At 46.3% G+C, this 18,740-nt stretch overlaps 1 protein-coding gene across 1 annotated transcript; it reads right to left on the bottom strand.

The window, feature by feature from the left end:
• Nucleotides 1–1,705: 1,705 nt before the first annotated feature.
• Nucleotides 1,706–18,028, bottom strand: LOC124996775 (inactive tyrosine-protein kinase PRAG1). The gene is made up of 6 exons (XM_047570082.1): nucleotides 17,744–18,028; nucleotides 14,412–14,750; nucleotides 12,582–14,329; nucleotides 6,949–7,094; nucleotides 5,244–6,010; nucleotides 1,706–4,188 (listed from the first exon to the last, which is right to left on the bottom strand). The coding sequence occupies exons 2-6, from the start codon at nucleotides 14,673–14,675 to the stop codon at nucleotides 3,037–3,039; spliced, it is 4,077 nt and encodes a 1,358-aa protein (XP_047426038.1). The 5' UTR covers nucleotides 14,676–14,750; nucleotides 17,744–18,028; the 3' UTR covers nucleotides 1,706–3,036.
• Nucleotides 18,029–18,740: the final 712 nt, after the last annotated feature.

Raw genomic sequence — 18,740 nt, 5'->3', positions numbered from 1 at the left:
TAAAGAAAGTTTTTCAGGAATGCGTATTTTATTAAAGTATGTAACCTCTTGACTGGTTTTCACTGGACAAACAAAGAAGGGCCCTTTCTGTTGTTACCAGGGGGTTATTTTGGATTCTTGCTCAACAGGCTGCTCCAGTCGGTGTGTGTTTCTGTGAAAGAGAGAGGGAGACAGAGACTGACTGCGTTCCTGGAAATGCCATTCCATTGGTCAAAACACCATAGCAACATAGTTCCACCTATGACAAGGGAGCAGCCAGCGGTTTTGAAGGAGTGATGTGAAGCAGAAAGCGTCGTGGTGGGGGTCGGTGGGGAGGGAGTCTGGGGCAGCGCTGACGGGGGGGAGGGATTGGGGAGAGGGGAGGAAAGTCAGGGGTCTATTTTGCCCTCAGGCTCCAAACTCAAATTGAGTTTCCACTACACGACCAACCTGTTGTGCCGACTGGTTCAGTTCAGTGCATTGTGTCTTTCACACAAGAATGTGTTTGTTTGCCTCCTCTGTTCATTGCTTATATTCCTTTCAATCTGTATGCGTTTATTTGCTCCCTTGCATTTAAAATTGCAAATGACCACTGACAGGAGAACTATATAGCATTGATCATCTTGTAACAGTTCAGAGCTGGTATTTGCATGGATGCTACCACCCACTTAGACTAGACCAGGCTCCCCCACACCATAACAATATGTTAAGGTTAGGGTTAGGGTTGGCAAGGGTTGGGAACATCTAAAAAAAAAACATGAAAAACAGCACACAGCAAGGTATTGACCCGACCTCCAAATTCCCTAGATCATAGGTCTTCAACAGGGGGTCCACGACCCCCAGGGGTCTGTGTAGGTATTGGAGGGGCGGTCCCAAATGCTTTAGTTGATTACACAATTTTTATATGTTTATTTTATTTTTAATTTTTCCCCTAAAATTTCCAGCTAAGCCACCCTGCTGTTGCACATATTTGAAATAAAAAAAAAATAATATACGGCATGCACTGAAACAAGCCTGACCCACAGTCTACCCTAAGCCCCAAAAGCCCCCCAGTAATGACATTCTGTTGCCAGACACCACAGGACTGAATGTCCATTCTCTGATGAGTAAGACCTGTTTTGGAAGCACACAATGTTAGAAAGGTGGTCATATTTTCTGCCTGATCGTTGTATATATAAATGCATATATTTTGGACTTTGTAACAAACGTTTCATTCTCACTTAACATATTTACACTTAAAGCTAAAAGACTAGGAAAAACGAGCGCCTTCTTCTACAACTGCATTTCCTGCCGAGTATTTCTAATGCACTTGGCATTCATGAATTTCACTGCTTGATACAGGGTTGAGGTTACGCCGTCATGCCACACTGCTTTGCATAATGCACTTTGGATCTATTTGAATTCTAAGCCAGAAAACAGAATAAGTAATATAAACCCTAAGTGGCTTCCTGTGTGTTGTGTTCAATGTCATCCTTAAAAATTAAAGCACACTTCCTGTGCCAAAAAACAAGAGACATGCCAAAAGATATGTTTTATTCCAATCAGGCCCTTATTTTCTGTCACATCTCTCCTGGCAGTTCATATTTGTTTTTGTTTTTACATTGGACTGATGAACACTACCACTGAGGTCCATCAACTTCAACAATACTAGCACCTGCCAACATAATGATTATCTTTAAATTGTTTTAAAAAAATAAAGAAAGAAAGAAAAAAAAACACCAGATAATACTGTGAGAAAATATATGTATTGTTTATTGATGGATGCAGATAAGTGAGACACGCACAAAATAATTCAAATCAATAATCCATTAGTTTAGCTCAGGCTACGTTCTCTTCAACATTAGTCAGTCATGGACAAAAGTTGTTAACTTCTTTCACCACACTCAATGTTTTATTAGAGAAATAAAACTTGAAACTTTCTCTGCAGCTGACAAGAAAAACAGGAGGCAAAAAACAAACAGTAAAACAATACAGCCCCAGCTGCCGCTGCTGTGCCAGATAAAAACACACACAGAAAAACTTAATCCACATATGAAAATAAACAGGTGAATTCCAGTGACTACTACAGGATAACGTTATAAATATTATTTTAACTGCTGCTCATATTCATGGCTTTTTAAGACCTGCTCGGGCTCATTTCTCTGTCAAATATCATCTACAAATCGCTGTACAACTAGAACATTCTGTGAAAGGCCAGTTTCACATGGGACGAATGGTCAGTAATATTTACATTTGGCTTGAGTCACTTAAAACATGTACAAAGAACAAAAGGCACTGCGACAAATGTCAAAACACTTAAATATGTACTAAAAGTAAGCATGAGGACAAGACTGGAGTCATCCATTCAGTAGAAGCAACCGCTAACGTTGCCAGTTGTTAGCAGTCGCTTAAGGAAGGCTAGCCTGATCGCTAACAAAGCAAAGGAAGAGGCATTAGTCTGTAGATTTGGTTAAAGAAAAGATTGTTGTTGATGGTATACCGTGCAGCATTATGTGCCCGTGACTCAACATATGAGAGAAAAGGTGCTATGTCTGCAGGTGATCTCATACTTCTTCATGATCAGACAAGTTAGCCACTTATACATAGACAAAGTTAGCTGCACATCGAGACACGACACAGCGTTGCTTTGAGAAGTTGGCAAACACAGAATAAGGTTATGAACCGTTAGCCTGTTTTCTGTGAGTAAAATGTGTCCAATACTTAATAAATACACACAATACAGTGTCAAACATGAAACTTTGGTAAGTGTATTATAGAATTATGATTACTGTCCATATGTTTACTGATACAAAAGGATTCTAGTCTGTCCATATGTCAGTGATAATTACAAGAACAGCTTTGACTGTCTGTGGCAGGATAATGTTGGCGTAAAAGGTAAAGAGTGGACGGATAGTTTGATGTGTGGCTCTCTTGCATGTAGGTGTCATGCCAGCCAGTGGGCAGTTTCACAGTTCCTCCAGAGGATCACACTATCCATAGACATTAATGTTTATTTTACCGGTGTTTCTCACGCACACGTTCACAAATTGGTGGCTCCGCTGAAGCTAAAGTGCATCATCACTTCAGTGAGTAGAGGAGCTCAGCCGTATGGCAGAGGGACAGAGGGTGAGCCGAGGAAAAGTACTGACAGCACAACCAGTCCTCCAGCTCCGCGTTCCTCTCCGGCTCCAGTGATCGCTCAGCGAACTTCATCATCAGCAGGGCCCTCTTCACGTCCAGCCAGTTGAGGAGGCCCTCATGTCGGGATCCATCCACGTAGGCTCCAGCTTGTCCGTGTCTTTCCCGCTGCTGCTCCATCAGGTCCTTCCTGGGACCCCAGAGCAGACTCTGCAATATGCGTTTGGCTTCCTGGATGTGGATGCGTTTGATGGGGTCTGGCTGGAGAAGCAGCTGGGCTAGCCTCTGGAGACCCGCTGAGTAAAGGGAGACGGAAGGAACCGGAGGCAAGTCCTCACAGCGGTAGTCTTGCTCCTTCAGTGCTGGACTCACCTCGAATGGATTGGGTTGGTGGAGGAGCTCGTAGATCAAGATGCCCGTCTGGAACTCATCAAATTTGCGGTACTGGGCCGCGGAGACGATCTCAGGTGCCAACCTAGCGTGGTCTCGTTTGATCCGAGGGTCCACATTGGTTGAGACGGCATCCTCGGAGGAACGACGCTTGGCCTTCGCGAAGTTGCTGATGAGGAGCCGGGGAAGTTGGCGCTGGATGTCCACGCCATTACTGCCGCTGCTGTCAGTGCTGCTCTGATGAGCAAACTGGGAGGGCCTGCGCTGATGAGGCACCAGCAACAGGTTTTCTAGGCAGAGGTCACGGTGCGTGACCCCGTGCTCCTTCAAGTGCTCCAGGCCGTTGCAGAGCTGCAGCAGGAGGAAGCAGACGCGTCGCTCATAGACCTCGGGTTGAGTTTTGTGGAACATTTCGTACTCCCGAACAAAGTCAGCCGCCGTCTGGCGAGGGATCTCGGAGGTGATGACCACCACTCGCTCTCTCTCTACCTGCTGGCTCTGTGCAGGTGTGGAGGGCTGAGGCACCGAGGAGGCCGGCGTGGTGGGCAGAGAGACTTCATCGGAAGGCAACATGCTCTGGGGAACGCAGGCCAGAAAGTGACCACAGTCCTGCTGGAGGTTGAAGTGTGGAGGCATGCTCTGCTGCACCGACAGGCTGTAGAGGTGGCCCTGCTTGGCTTCTATGGATGAACTCTTACAGATCTGGAAAAGATGAAACAAAGGAGGAAGAAGGGGGAGAGGGAGTGAAGAAGCCAAGAAACAGAAAGAAAGGAATTCTTGTTAGTTTAGTTACAAGGTCAAGGCCTGTTCAGTTCCTGTTCTCATTCAAGAGAGATCTTCCAAGCATTAGTAAAATTCTGTTTTCCTTCTGTATAAAGACTTCCGTCAAAGTTCTGAAACACATATCGCAATGTTCTTATAGTGTATTTGGATCAGATTGTGAAGTATAATCTCTTCTTTGGGATTAACTAAATTGTAATTTCATGGTATTCAAATTTGTAGTCGGCAAAGCGCTCCCATCGTGTTTGGAAATCAATGCATGAAGCTGCACAATACACAGATAATTAGCCCTAATGAAAGAACTGAATATGAATATGGTCATAAATGGAAGATGACAGCATATGTGTGTGTGTGTATGTGTGTGTGTGTGTGTCTTGGCCTTGAACAAGGGGTTTGTCTGACTGTAAATCCTGCCTGGAATCTGAAGATTAATCGGGCCTTGAGATATTAAGCAAGAGTGCGGGCACCCGGACTGTGGCATAACACATACAATGCAAACAGCTGCTGCTTTGTACAGCACTTAATGACGGCGGGACAAAGATCAGGGAGACTGAATCCACACCCTTCTTCTTCCTGATGGTTTACTTTACACGCCTTGGAGGTTTGAGCTCCAGCGGGCTCGTCTCATCTGTAGCTTAAGAACAAACAAGACCACCGCCCAATTTTAATCTCTTCTTTCTGTCCTCAAACTGTCAAACCCCGGCCTATAAAGGTCAATTTACAACGCCCCATGGGGCAAATTATTCCTCGGTAAACAGTAAGGTTGATATTGAGCTGCCAACATCCTCTCTGGACAAACGGCCTCAGAGAGGTGCGCTCAAACACAATGTGTACACAACAAAAACAACTTAACTGAACATTTTGTAGGGCTGCTAGTTCTAGCCGGACGTACCCAAACACCATTGTGGCTTTTAAATGAAGCAGTTCCCTACCCAACACTTCCCTCTCACAAATAAGCCAAAGGGTTTAGGGATTACCTTTACAGCGTAGGAGTTGCTGGGGTCCGATGCGCAGGCAGCGGAGTAGTACACAGCATCTCCGGAGTTGCAGCTTGGCTTGTTAGACGTGAGCCGGAACAAGGACCAGTTGCTTTCCTCAAACCTAAGCGGGTTCCTCTGCGAGCGAGTGAAGTGATCCTCGCATTTTAGAGCCAAGCGGCGCAGAGACTCCGCGTACAGGCCACCCAGTTTGGAGTACACTCCCTCTCTGCTGTCAATGTTACTCAGAAGGGTCTGGAGCTGCAGGGTTGAGCCCAGATTCGGCGCTGAACCCGGATCAGAGGCTGAGAAGGGCACACTGAGCTGGGGCGAAGAGGAGCATGTGATGCTGCTTCGGCAATGCACACCCAGACGCCCTTGAGTCTTGAACGGCTCGTCCAGTGTCCGGGACCTTGAGGATCGGCCTAGTGGGGCGTGACAATGCTCCAGAGACTCGTTGGAGGAGAAAATGGGCCGAGGGTCAACGGGGCTGGACGGCAAACTGGACCGGGAGCTGGCTTCGGTCGATCGGCACACGTTGCTCTCTGAGCCGGTGAACGGGAGCCGAGGGAAGGCTCGAATGAAGGGCTTCCCATTGCCGCTGTCGGGAGCGGACACGGTGCGGTTGACCAGTTTTTTCTCCGGGAGTGGTGGTGGCTGGTTACTTGAGCTGCTGAAGGAAGGCGGGTGCGGAGACCCTGGAGCTGAGGCTGCTGGACTTCTGAGGAAAGGCGAAGAACAAGACATCCGTGTTGCCTCCCGAGCACCTAAGAAGGAAGGAGGAATTACATTAGCGGTTCTACCAGATGTGAAATATTGAAAATGTGAGCATGTAAGTCAGAGTTTAAGGAATCTGATGTGCCACCTTGGGAAAACTCAGACATGAACACAAATATAGACACAGATATAAACCAGATATAATATGCACTGACCAGCATATTCCTGGGTGACAGCTGTGAATCTGATTTATTTACTACACTCCTTCTGTCACTGCCTTACTGCTCAGCCGAAACACAAACGCATACCTCGTTTCCTCAAAAGAGCTGGAAGTTTCCAGTTCAAAGTGACACACAGAACATCTTCCATCCAATTATGATCCATTTTTCTTCAATTAAAGACTTGAAGCTGCAACTCGACGTTGCACCGAAGGAGACAGATACTGAGATAATTGCGTGGTGCAGTCTCCAATAACTGCTTTTACAGAAGGGGAAGAATGTAAGAGGAAAAAATGCACTCTGTGGGATGTAGCCAAGCCCTTTTTCCCTCGTTATCAGAGTCCGTAATTATCTGTTCAAACAACATTGCCCAGGAAGTTACAGCAATTATAAGCGCCTGAGCGCCGCTGAGGTTTAAAGCTGCAAAGGATGACAGTGACGTCTAAACCGAGGACAGATGCCACTCTTTCTCAAACATGTCTAAATGTTGAACTTGGGGGGGAGAAAAAAAAAACGTTTGTGACGATCAGTCACGGCAGAGACAAAAGAGGAACAGAAGAGATAAGTCAGACAGGCTACTATCATCAAACTGCGCTGTCCTATTTTTCCTCTTTTTAGTGTCGTTGCTCAGTTTCACTCTGTACAAAGTGCATCTTTGCATAAATAAATTTCTCTGCTCACGTTTTTTTCTGTTGGAGTTAACTGATCTGATCCACTCAGCTGTGCTTAAATAAGATCCTGCACCAGGTGGTTCAGTGCGAGGTACCTACCAGTGTCAGCGGTCAGGTTGTCCGTGGAGGCGGTTGGCAGGCTGGCCATGCTCAGGCCCCGCAAAGATGAAGTAGGGCTCTCTACTGACCCTTGTTGGCTGCAGCGGTCCAGCTCCAGATTGCTGCCACTCATCTTGCCGCACACTCTGTACCGGAGAAAAGCAGGGCTAAGTCAATAAGACAGGGACAAACCTCCATTCAAGACACATGCATTTATGCAAGAGTCTTTGCTTTTCTTAAATTATTACTAAAAAGCCGACAGCGGTGCTCTGAGATAGTCGGTCTCTGGGTTTGCTGCAGACATAGAAATAGAAATAGTTTATGCATGCATATTTCAAATGTGGAACTACTACACTTCCTCTTTTTTTTTTTTTTTTATTTGCACTGTGTTTCTAAAAGATCCACGATTGCTTCACTACAAATGATGGCAATCAGATTGTTAGAGAGGCACTCTTCTTGACTCGGTGCCGATTCATAACTGCAACAAATAAGCTGCACAGGAAATTATGTCAGGCCGTCTAGCAGGTCACCAATTATTTCTGGAAAGTGAGACTTCTGCTGAACACTGGCCACAAGTCTCGGTTACAGCTTGGCAGAACGACATTTCCCAAGATTCCCTTGAGTATCTTGGGTTTCCTCATTCCTGTTTGTGGCTACCAGCTCGAGGATGCATCTGCCACTGCTGCCAGTGCCAGCACAAACCTCCCACCATGCTCTTGTTAGTTGAGTTGTCATGCAGACAGAGTAGAGATTTCAAAGAAAGCGGACTCCGTCTTTTCTTGCGCCTCGTTATTTCTAAGCATTTCCAGCAAACTTCCAGTCCGCCTTGTTCAGTCTCCTTTCTGCCACCATGACCTCTCCTAGTACCGATAAAAACTGTGCATGAGCAGAGTTTCTAATCAAGCTGACCAATTAGGCTGAGTGACGGACATTCACTCGTGTCATTATGCCCGCTAATGGCTCAGGGAAGCTGGGTCCTGTCCCTTTCCTTCATCTCCCCTTCCTCTCTTCCATCGCAAAATGCCTCTTCTATCCATTTATCCGCCGCCCCCCCCGACTTCAGTTCCGCCGTAAATCAGCAGAACAAACAGACGAGGAGGAGAAAAGGGGATGAGGCGCGAGGGGGGGGGGACAAAGGGTTAGGTATTCTCGGTGGGCAGTTAGCTGAGGGATCTGCTATCGTTTTACAGACAAAAGAGTCGCGATGAAAGGAGGTGGAAACGCTGAGGCATGGTAGAAATGGTAATGGGTGCAGGGGATTATGAGGCTGTGGTGAGCCTGTGCGTGTCTGACTCCGGATCACCCTTGATTTGTATCCAAAACATGAGGATTTTGCTCCGTGAAGAAATGTCGGTGCTCATGTCCTGCGGGAGGATGCGCATGAATGAGCGAGGGTTCTGGAGGAAGGGCACGCAAAAAAGACCTTGACTCCGATTAGTGAAGCATTAGTAGGAATTTTTTCCTGCTTAATTCATTATCTATAAAACATAAATCATGGAACTTTATTTTTGCCAGTTTTTTTTTTTTTAGAAGTGACTTCACCCACTAAAACATACATGATGTCATGACACAAAAATGCACCATACTTCCTGTGTTTGGCTATAGTCTAAACACCTATTAATAGACATCTTGACTGTCTATTTCCTCTGATTAGATTTAATCTCTCTTTTTTTTTTTTTGTGCTAAAATAAAGTCTACCAGAGAAACCATCACCGCTCCACTAAACCTGCCCGACAGGGTTTTGTATTCTCTTGTCAACCTAGTGACGCCAGGAACACAGATTTAGAATATAAACAATCATGCTGCGGTAAATAACGCAATCGATCTGTTTACACACACATGCTTTACCGGCATGTGCGTGGCAGTAATAAGGCTGTGTGCATGGGGAGCTGTAAAAAAACAAAAAGAAAAAAAGAAAAAGAAAAGGGGGCTCAGATTGGGGTCAACGCTAACAAGCTACAGAAAGCAGTGTGACAGTGTAAAGTGAGATGCAAAGTAAACTGCAGCGGTGTTGACGTGGATCAAGTTCACGCAACCGGTTTCACTTCCTGACCCTTTTTTAGGGTTTTCTCGTCTTGATGAGAAACTCTTTCGGTGCGTGTTTCAGCTGTGCAAAAGTTCTCATAGTGCAACAAACACAACATCATTAAATATGATTTGTATGGGAACGCCAGAGAAGAAATGATTGAGCTGTATGTTCAGCGGCACCGTGTCGTAAAATTAATCTATTTCGGGAGGTTTCTTTCACAATAAATCTTAAAAAGTAGAATTTATTGCATTGTTTTAGCACCGGATTACTTTTGATCCCGCTTGTTGTGCAACCCCTACACACAGTATAGTGCTGAGAAGAGAGGCGCCTATTGTTTCTTTTCCACGACAGTAGGATAGTTACCATGGCTATATGGTCATATAAACCACAGATCCATTAATGTTTGACACAAGTCTTGTTATCTTCTGCAAACTGCTCCATATCTTGTTATCTCCTACGCTCGGCTATAACCTTATCCGCTACAACCCACTTTTCTTTTACATGCAACACAAAAGCATTCTGTAAATCTAGAATAAATCTAAATAAGTACAGACGTAAGAGTGAGGAAAAAGCCAGAGATGCGAAAGAGAGAGACGCCCTTCACCGCACCGAAAGCCAACTCTCAGTTTTGGCTACCTAGTCAGAGGTGTGAAAGGCCTCTGCTTACCTAAAAAGCCACTGTGGTTTATTGTGCCCTTCCAGAAACAGAAACTGTGCCACAGTTTCTCTGCCTGAGCAAGAACATCACCCTTTCTCAACACAAGACTAGCGACGAATGACTAATCAATGTCGGGCTGAGGTCACGGACAACAAAAAGTTGCCCAATCAGGTGCCTACCTCATGCTGGAGAAACAGAGGTCCGTGTCGGGCTGCTGGCGGGCAGAAAAAAAAATGCCCCTGGATCAGACTGACCGCTCTCTAAACCCCCGACCATACGTAGTAACACAACCCTGGGTCCACTCGAGTCATAAGTGTATTTAAAGTGTCTCAGCATGAAAAGCAACAGCACCCTTTAGATGTTCAGAATTAAAGCGCCCGTATCTCATATTTAGCATTCACTCATTCACCTACTGGTTCACTTTAGAGCCGCCGGTCAGCAACAAGATGCTATCTGTTGTGCTGCAGAAAAGGGATCAGGATGGGGGAGGGAGGGGCTGCACATCATGGAACAGTAGTTTAAAGAGCAAAAACGCAAGACACACTCATCGGACATGAATCCACGGAGTCTGATCTATAAATTGCACTTCTATTGGTGGCAACTGATTGCCAGGCTGGGACAGTTTGCGAGTTGCCAGGAGCAACAATCTGTTCACTAAAGCCCCTCCTTTTGGCAACATTCACTGACCAGTTGACACGCCTTTCTTATTAAAGAGTACTCACACACACACACACACACACACACACACACACACACACACTCACACACACACACACATAAACTCATGTGTGACGCAGGCACATGCAGAAACACACCCACCACATGATATGGTGGGTGACTTGTTACCAGGAGAAAAAGAGCAAAGATCTGGTGTTTTTCGCTGTCATCAAAGGGCCTGGGAAGCCGACATTTTTAAACCAAGTGGTATTTACATGACTCAGATCATCAAAATGTAAATGCTGAGGGGACGTGTACATGTGCGGTGAACGTCAACAAACAAGACTCCAAACGGGACAGTTTTCTTGAAAGATTGTCTCTACTTATCCAAGTTCTTCTTTACTTCGTCTCCAATAGATGCCTGGTGTTCAGGGACTCTTGTTGATTAAACACACTGGTAAACTTGGAAAGACAGACAGCCAAAACTGTCACAGACGGAAGGCGTGTTCCCACATGTGTCTCAACAAGGTATTTTTATCGGTGCAGAATGTCAGCAATGTCATAACAGGAGAGATGGTTCCTTACTAGAATTACTACAAACATAAGGGCCCTTGAAATGCGATCGGCCATCTCTGTTTTTGTCGTTAAAATTATTTACTGCCAGGCGTTTTTTGCTGAGAGCAGCTCGAGATGACGGCACATCTGCTTGCTCTGAGGAAGTAGCAGTGGTGCATTAACACATGCCGTGTCCCAAACAAAGCTGAGTTTATTTTTGAGGGGAACATTTGATGCTCTAATAACTGCAGCACGGAGCCTCTTCTTCTTTTTCTGCTTTGGGTAGCTGACTCAGGCGGCAGGATGTATTCTTAGCCTCGTGGGGACTCATGGGGGCTCACGGGGACTTGAAGTGCAGAGTGATGACGGTAAATAGAATAAATGTCTGCAAAGACCACGAGCAGTGGAAAGGTGGTGTTAGGCAAAAACACCTGGATATGCATTTTAGCACCAAACCCTGGATATAAAAAAGTATAATTACGGCACTTATAAACATGATAATTATTTTTGCTCAAAAATGCATGTGAAAACATGCTAATGACAGCTTTGTCCCTGTCCAACAATGCCAATGGAAAAGGCCCGTTATCTTATTTTTCTTCTCAATTATCTCTCTTGTGCTGCAGCCAAAACAAATTCACAGCTCTGTGACACAGCAGTGGACTATTTAACAGGCGGATTTTGTGCATTAATTAGAACCGAAAAAGTCACATTGCTGGCATGAATGGAACAAGGCATGCATTGAGGAATACGCCACAACAGTTTGAATGATCACAAGGCGTCAGAATGGAGGCTGATTCAGGGCTGAATAATGATGCTGCCAAAGGAGAAGGCACTGTACGAAACACATAGAAGACTGCAGGAAAATCCATGCATGTGCACAGCACAGTTACAAGCAATCTTCTATGACTCCTTTTGCAAAAGAAGTAGCACTACACATACAGACACACACATATATATAAATACACCATGTCACTTAAGTGAAAAACACATTTATGCATTTGGACTAAGTGCACGCTCCAAGTGCTAAATTATGAAATGAAAGCTGAACTACAGTGCCATTAATGATAATGCAAGTCACTGATACCGAATAAGAGAACAGGATGCATATGCGCCATAAAAGGGAAGTTAAACTTTAATAAATCCATTGCACTGACGTTTCACATGGGCCACATTTCACAAGCATTTCATTAAATCTCTATAGACTCCTTTTAGAACAGAGCCTTACTCTAAATAGTATTTTAGACTGTCCTTTCAATGCGATGGCTTATGTACTTCTCGTGCTTTGCCCTTATTTAGCATAACGACTCCCTATGCTGCACTCTTACGCAAGGTTGTGAAGAATTTACAAGGTAATTTTCTAAAAAGTACCTATGACTAGATAGACGTGTCTACGTATATGGGGTTATTTTTAGTGACCAAACGCAAAGTAAAACTGCGTAAAACACAGTTGTTCATTTGGGAGTAAATGGTAGTTTCCGATTTTAAAGGAACTGCTTCGCTTTGCTTTTATTTTCATTCTTTAAACTGTATACCTCAATATGGTGTGTTAAGTGGAGTTATTCTGACTGACAGCATGACAAACTGATCTAAATAAATCAATAATCAATATAATCATAGATCTTTCCTGAGACTGACTAAATATAGTCCTAATGAGATGGAGTATTAGTCTCCTGTCCTGTTTGAGAGTTACCTGAATCTGTAAATATCAAACAAGAAACTTTTTGTTGCTCTTACCTGTGCAGCTTTTTAGGTGGAGGAGGTGGTGGATTGGGGTCACTGTTGGCAGCTCCCTTCCCTGCTACCAGCAGCTGTGATGAACCGCCATGCAGCGGTTGCTTGGCCGGCATGCTCCCGTTATGCTTGCCCTCCGCCTCTGAGCCGGTGCCCTCAGTTTCCCCCTCACAAGAACCATTGTTGGGGGCAGCCGGGGGGGCCGTGCCTGGCTCTATCATCGAAGGGGGGCTGCTGTGGGCCTTCCCGTCCTTGGCCTCCCTCCAGACAGCAGCACCATTGAGAGGGCCCGCCACCCGAGAGGTTGTCCCCGGGTTGGCGGCTGGCGTCTTCTTCTTCATGTCTTTCCGCTCCCTCTCTTCCTCCTCCTCCTCTTCTTCAATGCGGCAATTCCAGCCGGAGCTATGGTGGTGGGACTTCTGCCAGCGTTCGGATGCCGCATTGTGGTTCTCTGTAGGGACCTTGAAGTGGCCAGAGACCAGGAAAAGCATGGGCAGTTCAGGGAGAGGGACCGGAGATGAAATGGATGGTGTGAGGATGGGGGTGCTCAGTTTGGGAAGTTCAGGAAGAGGGACTGGAGAAGACATGGATGGGGAGAGGCTAGAGGTGCCCAGTTTAGGGGAACGAGTGTTCCTCTTTGGAGGAATGGGTGGGCTAGACTGGGGCTTGGGGTACAGAGTGGGGGTGAGGAAGGCTTCTGTGGTCAGAGAGGGTGCGCTGTGGCTGGGGCTGGGGCTGGGCCAACGGAAGGCTGGGCTGCTGGGGTCTTTACGGGCTGCGGGGCTGAAGTGGCACTGGGTGCTGACAGCTGAATCAGGGCTGCTTAGGTAGATAGTCCTGTTGTTCTCCTCTGTGTGAGCAGCCATCACAGTGATGGTGGCCCGCTGACTCTCTCCCGAAAGTTCAAGCTCAGAACCTTGGGACGGCTTAGTCTGGTTTGGGGACTCTGGATGGAACTGAGGTCCGTTTCCTTGCGGCCTGCGCTTTTTCTTGGTGCTTTCTGCATAAATGGGTTCAGAGTTTTGTGGTCCATAGGGAGAGTTGGGAGTCGAGTGTGGACTGCCACTGGCTGGCGGACTTTGCGGGCTTCCTGACCTGTCTTGTCTTTCTCCTGACCCTTCTGGCCCAGGAAGTGAATCTGTGCTGCTACGATAAGAACAAGTGGAGTCTGACAGGCTGCTCTGTTTAGACAGGACCGTAACAGAGTGGGGGGATGTCGGGCCAGTGAGGGTGGTGCTTTCCACACTTAAGGCTGTGGTGTAGGAACTGGAAGAAGTGCTGGATGTCATCGTGGTAACAGTGGTAGTTCTACCACTGCTTACAGCATTAATATGAACTATGGCAGGACTGGAAGGGACGATATCCACCGACAAAGGTATCTCCACAGAAGCCTGATGGGACTCCTGGTAATTTGCCCTGGTAGTCACATCATTTCCATTGTAAGTGCTCTTGGTCCTAATAGCGGCCATGCTATTCTGCTGCCTGCGGGAGTCTTCATTGGCATTATTCTTTAAACTCTGAGAACCCCTGCCTTCCTCCTTGGTTACGAATATATTGCTGATGATCATGGAGTCCTTGGGCAGAATACTAGGAGACAAAGAGAGGCAGTTGTTGTAGTCCATCTTGGCGTCAGGACTCTTAAGAACCGCATCCCTGTGGGCCTTGTTGCAGCCATTGCTATCAATGTAAAGAGGTGACAGGTCTAAGAGCTTCTTCAGGCCCAAATGGTCCACTGGACTCTTTGTGTTCTCCTGCAACAAGTAATTACCAATTAGAAGCAGAAACAAAAAGACACTCGACTGCAAAAATAAAAAAGCAAACCGCAAAACTCACCTGCTCAATGTTCATGTTCACGTCAGTTAACTCGTTTGTGTCAAGGCTCATCATAGTGGGTTTGACAGCAATGGTTGGCTTGCTGTAGGGCGAAGGTGATGTCACTCCAGCGTCTTCATCACCACCCAGACAGCTCTTCAAACAAGAGGCTGGCACGCTGCCATCAAAGACACCGACAGTCTTGTGCGCACTTAGGGGGTGGAAGCAGTTCTTACAGGAGCCGGGTTTCCACACGTGTTCTGCAAAGTCGCTGCACGCTGACATCTTCGGTTTGCTCGATCAGATTTGGTCAGAAGAGGCTGTGGAGGTATCCGGCAGATATGGGTAGAACTCTCATGGCTGGCAAGGCAGCATGTGGAAAACAGAAAAAAGAAGAAAGAGGCGCATTGTTGAGAGAATGAAATGGAATCACTTTTTGGCTATAGGCCATATCAAAATCCCACATGGCATTGTGGACAAGCAAAACCACTCATTAGAACTGTGACTAATCTAAAGACACCACAGTTTTTCTTCCACACATTACAAATAACAAAAACAATAATGACTTTGTGTGCATCAGGCACATCAGACGCTGACTGGCTAAAACGAAAAAGAAAACAGGTACTGGGCTGGAGAGACACTGTTCCTCAACTGAACTGCTATTTTCTTGATCACAATGACTTAGATCTTAGCAAAAAAAACAAGACATCTATTTGAAAATTAAAATATGGAAGTCCATGCTAACAAGTGTCTCTAAGCACACAGAAGGCCTCTGTTAAAATTTATGTGACATCCGCGAATGTAACTGAAGAGGACCTGATGTCTGCTCTGGTGCATGTTCCCATGGCCTCCTAAATTAGCGGGTATGCGGTTTCTGTACAACCAAAGGGCTTGCCGGTGTGAGTCTACCAACATAAAAGCCCTCCAGAGTCCTCCGCAGCCCCCGACATGCCAGAAGAAGACGGAGGAGCCTCAAGCATCCCGGAGGTCGGAATGTCAGGAATGTCTAAGGGCGCAAGTCTCACTAGGGTGAATCTCACATCCACGACAACCTCCCCCATCTTCCCCCCCTCTTGTTCTACACACAAAACACACTCCACATGTGTGTTCTCTCACAAACAAACCCGAGCCCCACGCACACACACCTCCTTCGTCTCCCTCGACGTGTCCTGTTTAACTGGACTGACAGTGAGAGGATCAACACCATTTAAGAGAGATCACTCGTTTCCTTACATCTGGGAATCAGTTTTTATGGTCTTTACACGGCTTTAATTGCCTTACGACAAGGTGCAGCATGGATACAGAGCAACATTAGCTCCTTTATCTAGAAAAATAATTGTTGAGGCTAGAGGATCAACGAATGCTCGCTTGAGACAAGGACTAATTCAGCTAATTGATATGATTTCTTGCAATGTTATTTACATTAATTTAGCCAAAGTCACTCTTGGTCTGTTTACTGGCTCCAAAAGATATCAAATGCCTGCGGTAAGACTTTGTGACTCCAGGGTAATAACCTTGTGATCTAGTAATCCTATAGGCATGAGGAGTTTTCCTGTTGGTAAAGATAATGCATGTTTACATTTTTCTTTGTTCTGTCTGACTCAGTTTGAGCAGGAAAGCACCCGCTAGCTCGCTGTTTGTTTAACCGTTCCTGCGACAACAGAGGAAACACAGCCTTGCCTAACGTCTTATGGCATTGTGCGTGAGTCAGATGGAGCGTTGACTGATCGGAGGCACGCAAATTATTTGCCCACTACGCCTGCTGCTTTGGAGGAAAAGCTGTCGGTCACTTTCTCGGGAGCAGGCAGGGGCGGCGGAGCACGCCGCTGGGGGAGTTTCATCTGAAATATTTGCGTGCGCCGCCTGTAATCCGCAGACAAAACTGAGACACTCTCCGAGCTCTTGTTGACAGGTTCGGCCCTGCTTGTTTGAACAGAGATAGAACCCCTTGTCCACATTCCGCACAACTTCTCAAGCTCAAGGTCCAATATTTCTCACTTCCTCTTGTAAAACACACACACACATACACACAGAGGGCAGACCAACCAGAAGTTCAGCCATATGGCAAATCTCAAGCCTTCAATATAAAGAACATCTCATAAGCATGTTAGGAGACAGAGGCACGAAAAATAAGAGAAATAACTCGAGGTGGGATGATGGTCGGATGTGGAATTTAAAGTTTTGGGGCCAGCTCACACCGACAGCGTAAACCTTGAAGTGACAAACCTCATTCCTCACATCCCTCTGACCTCTGTACACACACTGAACAGTCTTCCAGCCACTAGAGGTCTCAAACACATCTGAGTTGGCCGAGACATTTAAATCCACAACCACAATCTAATCATTAGCCCATAGAAATTAAAATCAGACACTTGTTTCACCTGAAAGTCGGGCTGTAATAGATTTAATGATGCAGGCTGCAGATTTATGGCGACAAGAGGTGCAGTTTAAGTAACATTTGGAAAAGCTGCACTGTCCTGCATCCTTCTGCAGCAGCAGGGCACATGTGACCCTCCCTAAACACGGCCAAGAGCGCACGCACACATGCGCAAACGAGCAATTGGGGGCAACCTTAACAAACTACAAGTTATCTGATATTTGTTATTCTACGGCTACTACAGTTCTCTTCCTTGTTGTCCCTCCGGCTGCCGTTCACTGAACTGCTGGACCGTGCCAAAAAGACGGGGGCCGTAATTGGATGACATTCCCGCAGAAAAACATCACTCCTAATCAAAATAATTGGACAACCTTCCAGTCCCCACGTTACAGTCCGATAACCGGGTCAGCGTGCAGTCACCCACTTTGAATACAAATTCTTTTACGAGCAACATTTGTCACGCCTGCTCCCTCACACAGCCCATTCATTCAGTGGTGGGGTGGAAGGGGGCAACCTGTTTTTTTTTTTTTCTCTTGTCGGGGGGATTTCCGCCAAAACTTTTCTCTCTACAACTTCCAGCTTCAGATAGTTAATATTTAGATATTTTTACAAGCGTCTGTCTTAACATCCGCTCGGCATAATCCATAAACACCCCCACGTGTTTCGGTCTGAGCCTCCGTTTTTTATGTTTAATTTATTTATTTATTTTAGCCCAGTTTCTGATTTATTCGTGTTGCCACATTTGGATCGGGTTATTTCAGTACGGAGAGTCATTTATGTCGTTATAATCTTTACGCAAAATTGTACACCGGCTGCATTGCTGCAACGCAACAATAAGGAAATGTAACATCCCAGGCTTAACCTGCGTACCACCAGCCAGGAGAACAGGTGTAAATGAGGAAAATAAGGGAAAACGCGCAGATTCAACGCAACATAATAGCCAAGGTTACGCACTGCCTGCTGCCTTCAAGCTTACCTGCTCCGACTTTCTCCTTCCTTGGCAACACAAAAGCTCTCCAATAATAATAATAATAAAAAGATCTAAAATAATCAGCGCAGGTGTTTTGTGTGTGCTCTTCTGATCCCGAGTCGATATCCCGTCTGTGATCGCGTATTCCACATGCGACAGGTTAAAGACCCAGGAGACTGTGTGCTGCCGCAGGCTGCGTTCGGCTCCAGACGGGCATGCTGCTGCTGCTGCTGTTGCGCTGTGCAGAGGTTGAGTGCTGGAAGCAGTGCAAGAGTCCTCTGCAGCAGCGTGGAGAGAGAGAAAGAGTGAGTCAGAGAGAGAGAGAGAGAGAGAGCACAAGGAGGTGGGCGGAGCTCCTAACCAGCCATGCAGTCTGGCTACTGGCCACACTCAAAAGATTTTCATTATCTGCCCCTGATAGCTGTCCATGAGGGTGGTTTTTAGTTTTAAGCAATCCAGCTCCACAACGAGAAAGTTGCAGCTTTCCTTTTTGCAAGGGGGAAGCCAGTGTTTCTTAAAAGACTTGTACAGGTTGCCAGCACTCAATCTTGATCGGAGGCCCTTTGAAGCGTGGATGCGTGCAGCCTTCTGTGGGGTTCTGCCGCCCCTTCCCTCCTGCCGCCGCGGCTGGACTGCCCCTGCTTCTGTTCATCAAGGCCAGGATGACAGAGTGGTAGTAGAATAACACTGCCACTGCTGCTGAGCCAGGCCGGACCCCCCGCCGGTTTCCATTACAGGCAGCAAAAGGGGAGGCAAAAAGCTCGGGGAGTGACAAACACAGCCGCCGTGTTGGATTGAGCCAGTCATCCAAAGGGATTAACCTTTTAACCGAGCATGTACCCTCACGTCCCACTGAGAAATAACACAGAAACGATTATTATCTGTTAGATAAATGACTCATTTAAAATATTTTTCTTTGACGTTTCTCAGGCTGCAGTGGGTGGCTCTTAATTCCAAAGACAAAACAAATACTGAACCAGTCAGCCCCCAAATCCAACGATCC

Source organism: Mugil cephalus, chromosome 19 (assembly GCF_022458985.1).
Source record: "Mugil cephalus isolate CIBA_MC_2020 chromosome 19, CIBA_Mcephalus_1.1, whole genome shotgun sequence".
NCBI classification, from domain to species: domain Eukaryota; kingdom Metazoa; phylum Chordata; class Actinopteri; order Mugiliformes; family Mugilidae; genus Mugil; species Mugil cephalus.
The sequence above is the reverse complement of the archived record's forward strand: the minus strand, read 5'-3'. Positions and strand labels throughout refer to the sequence as shown.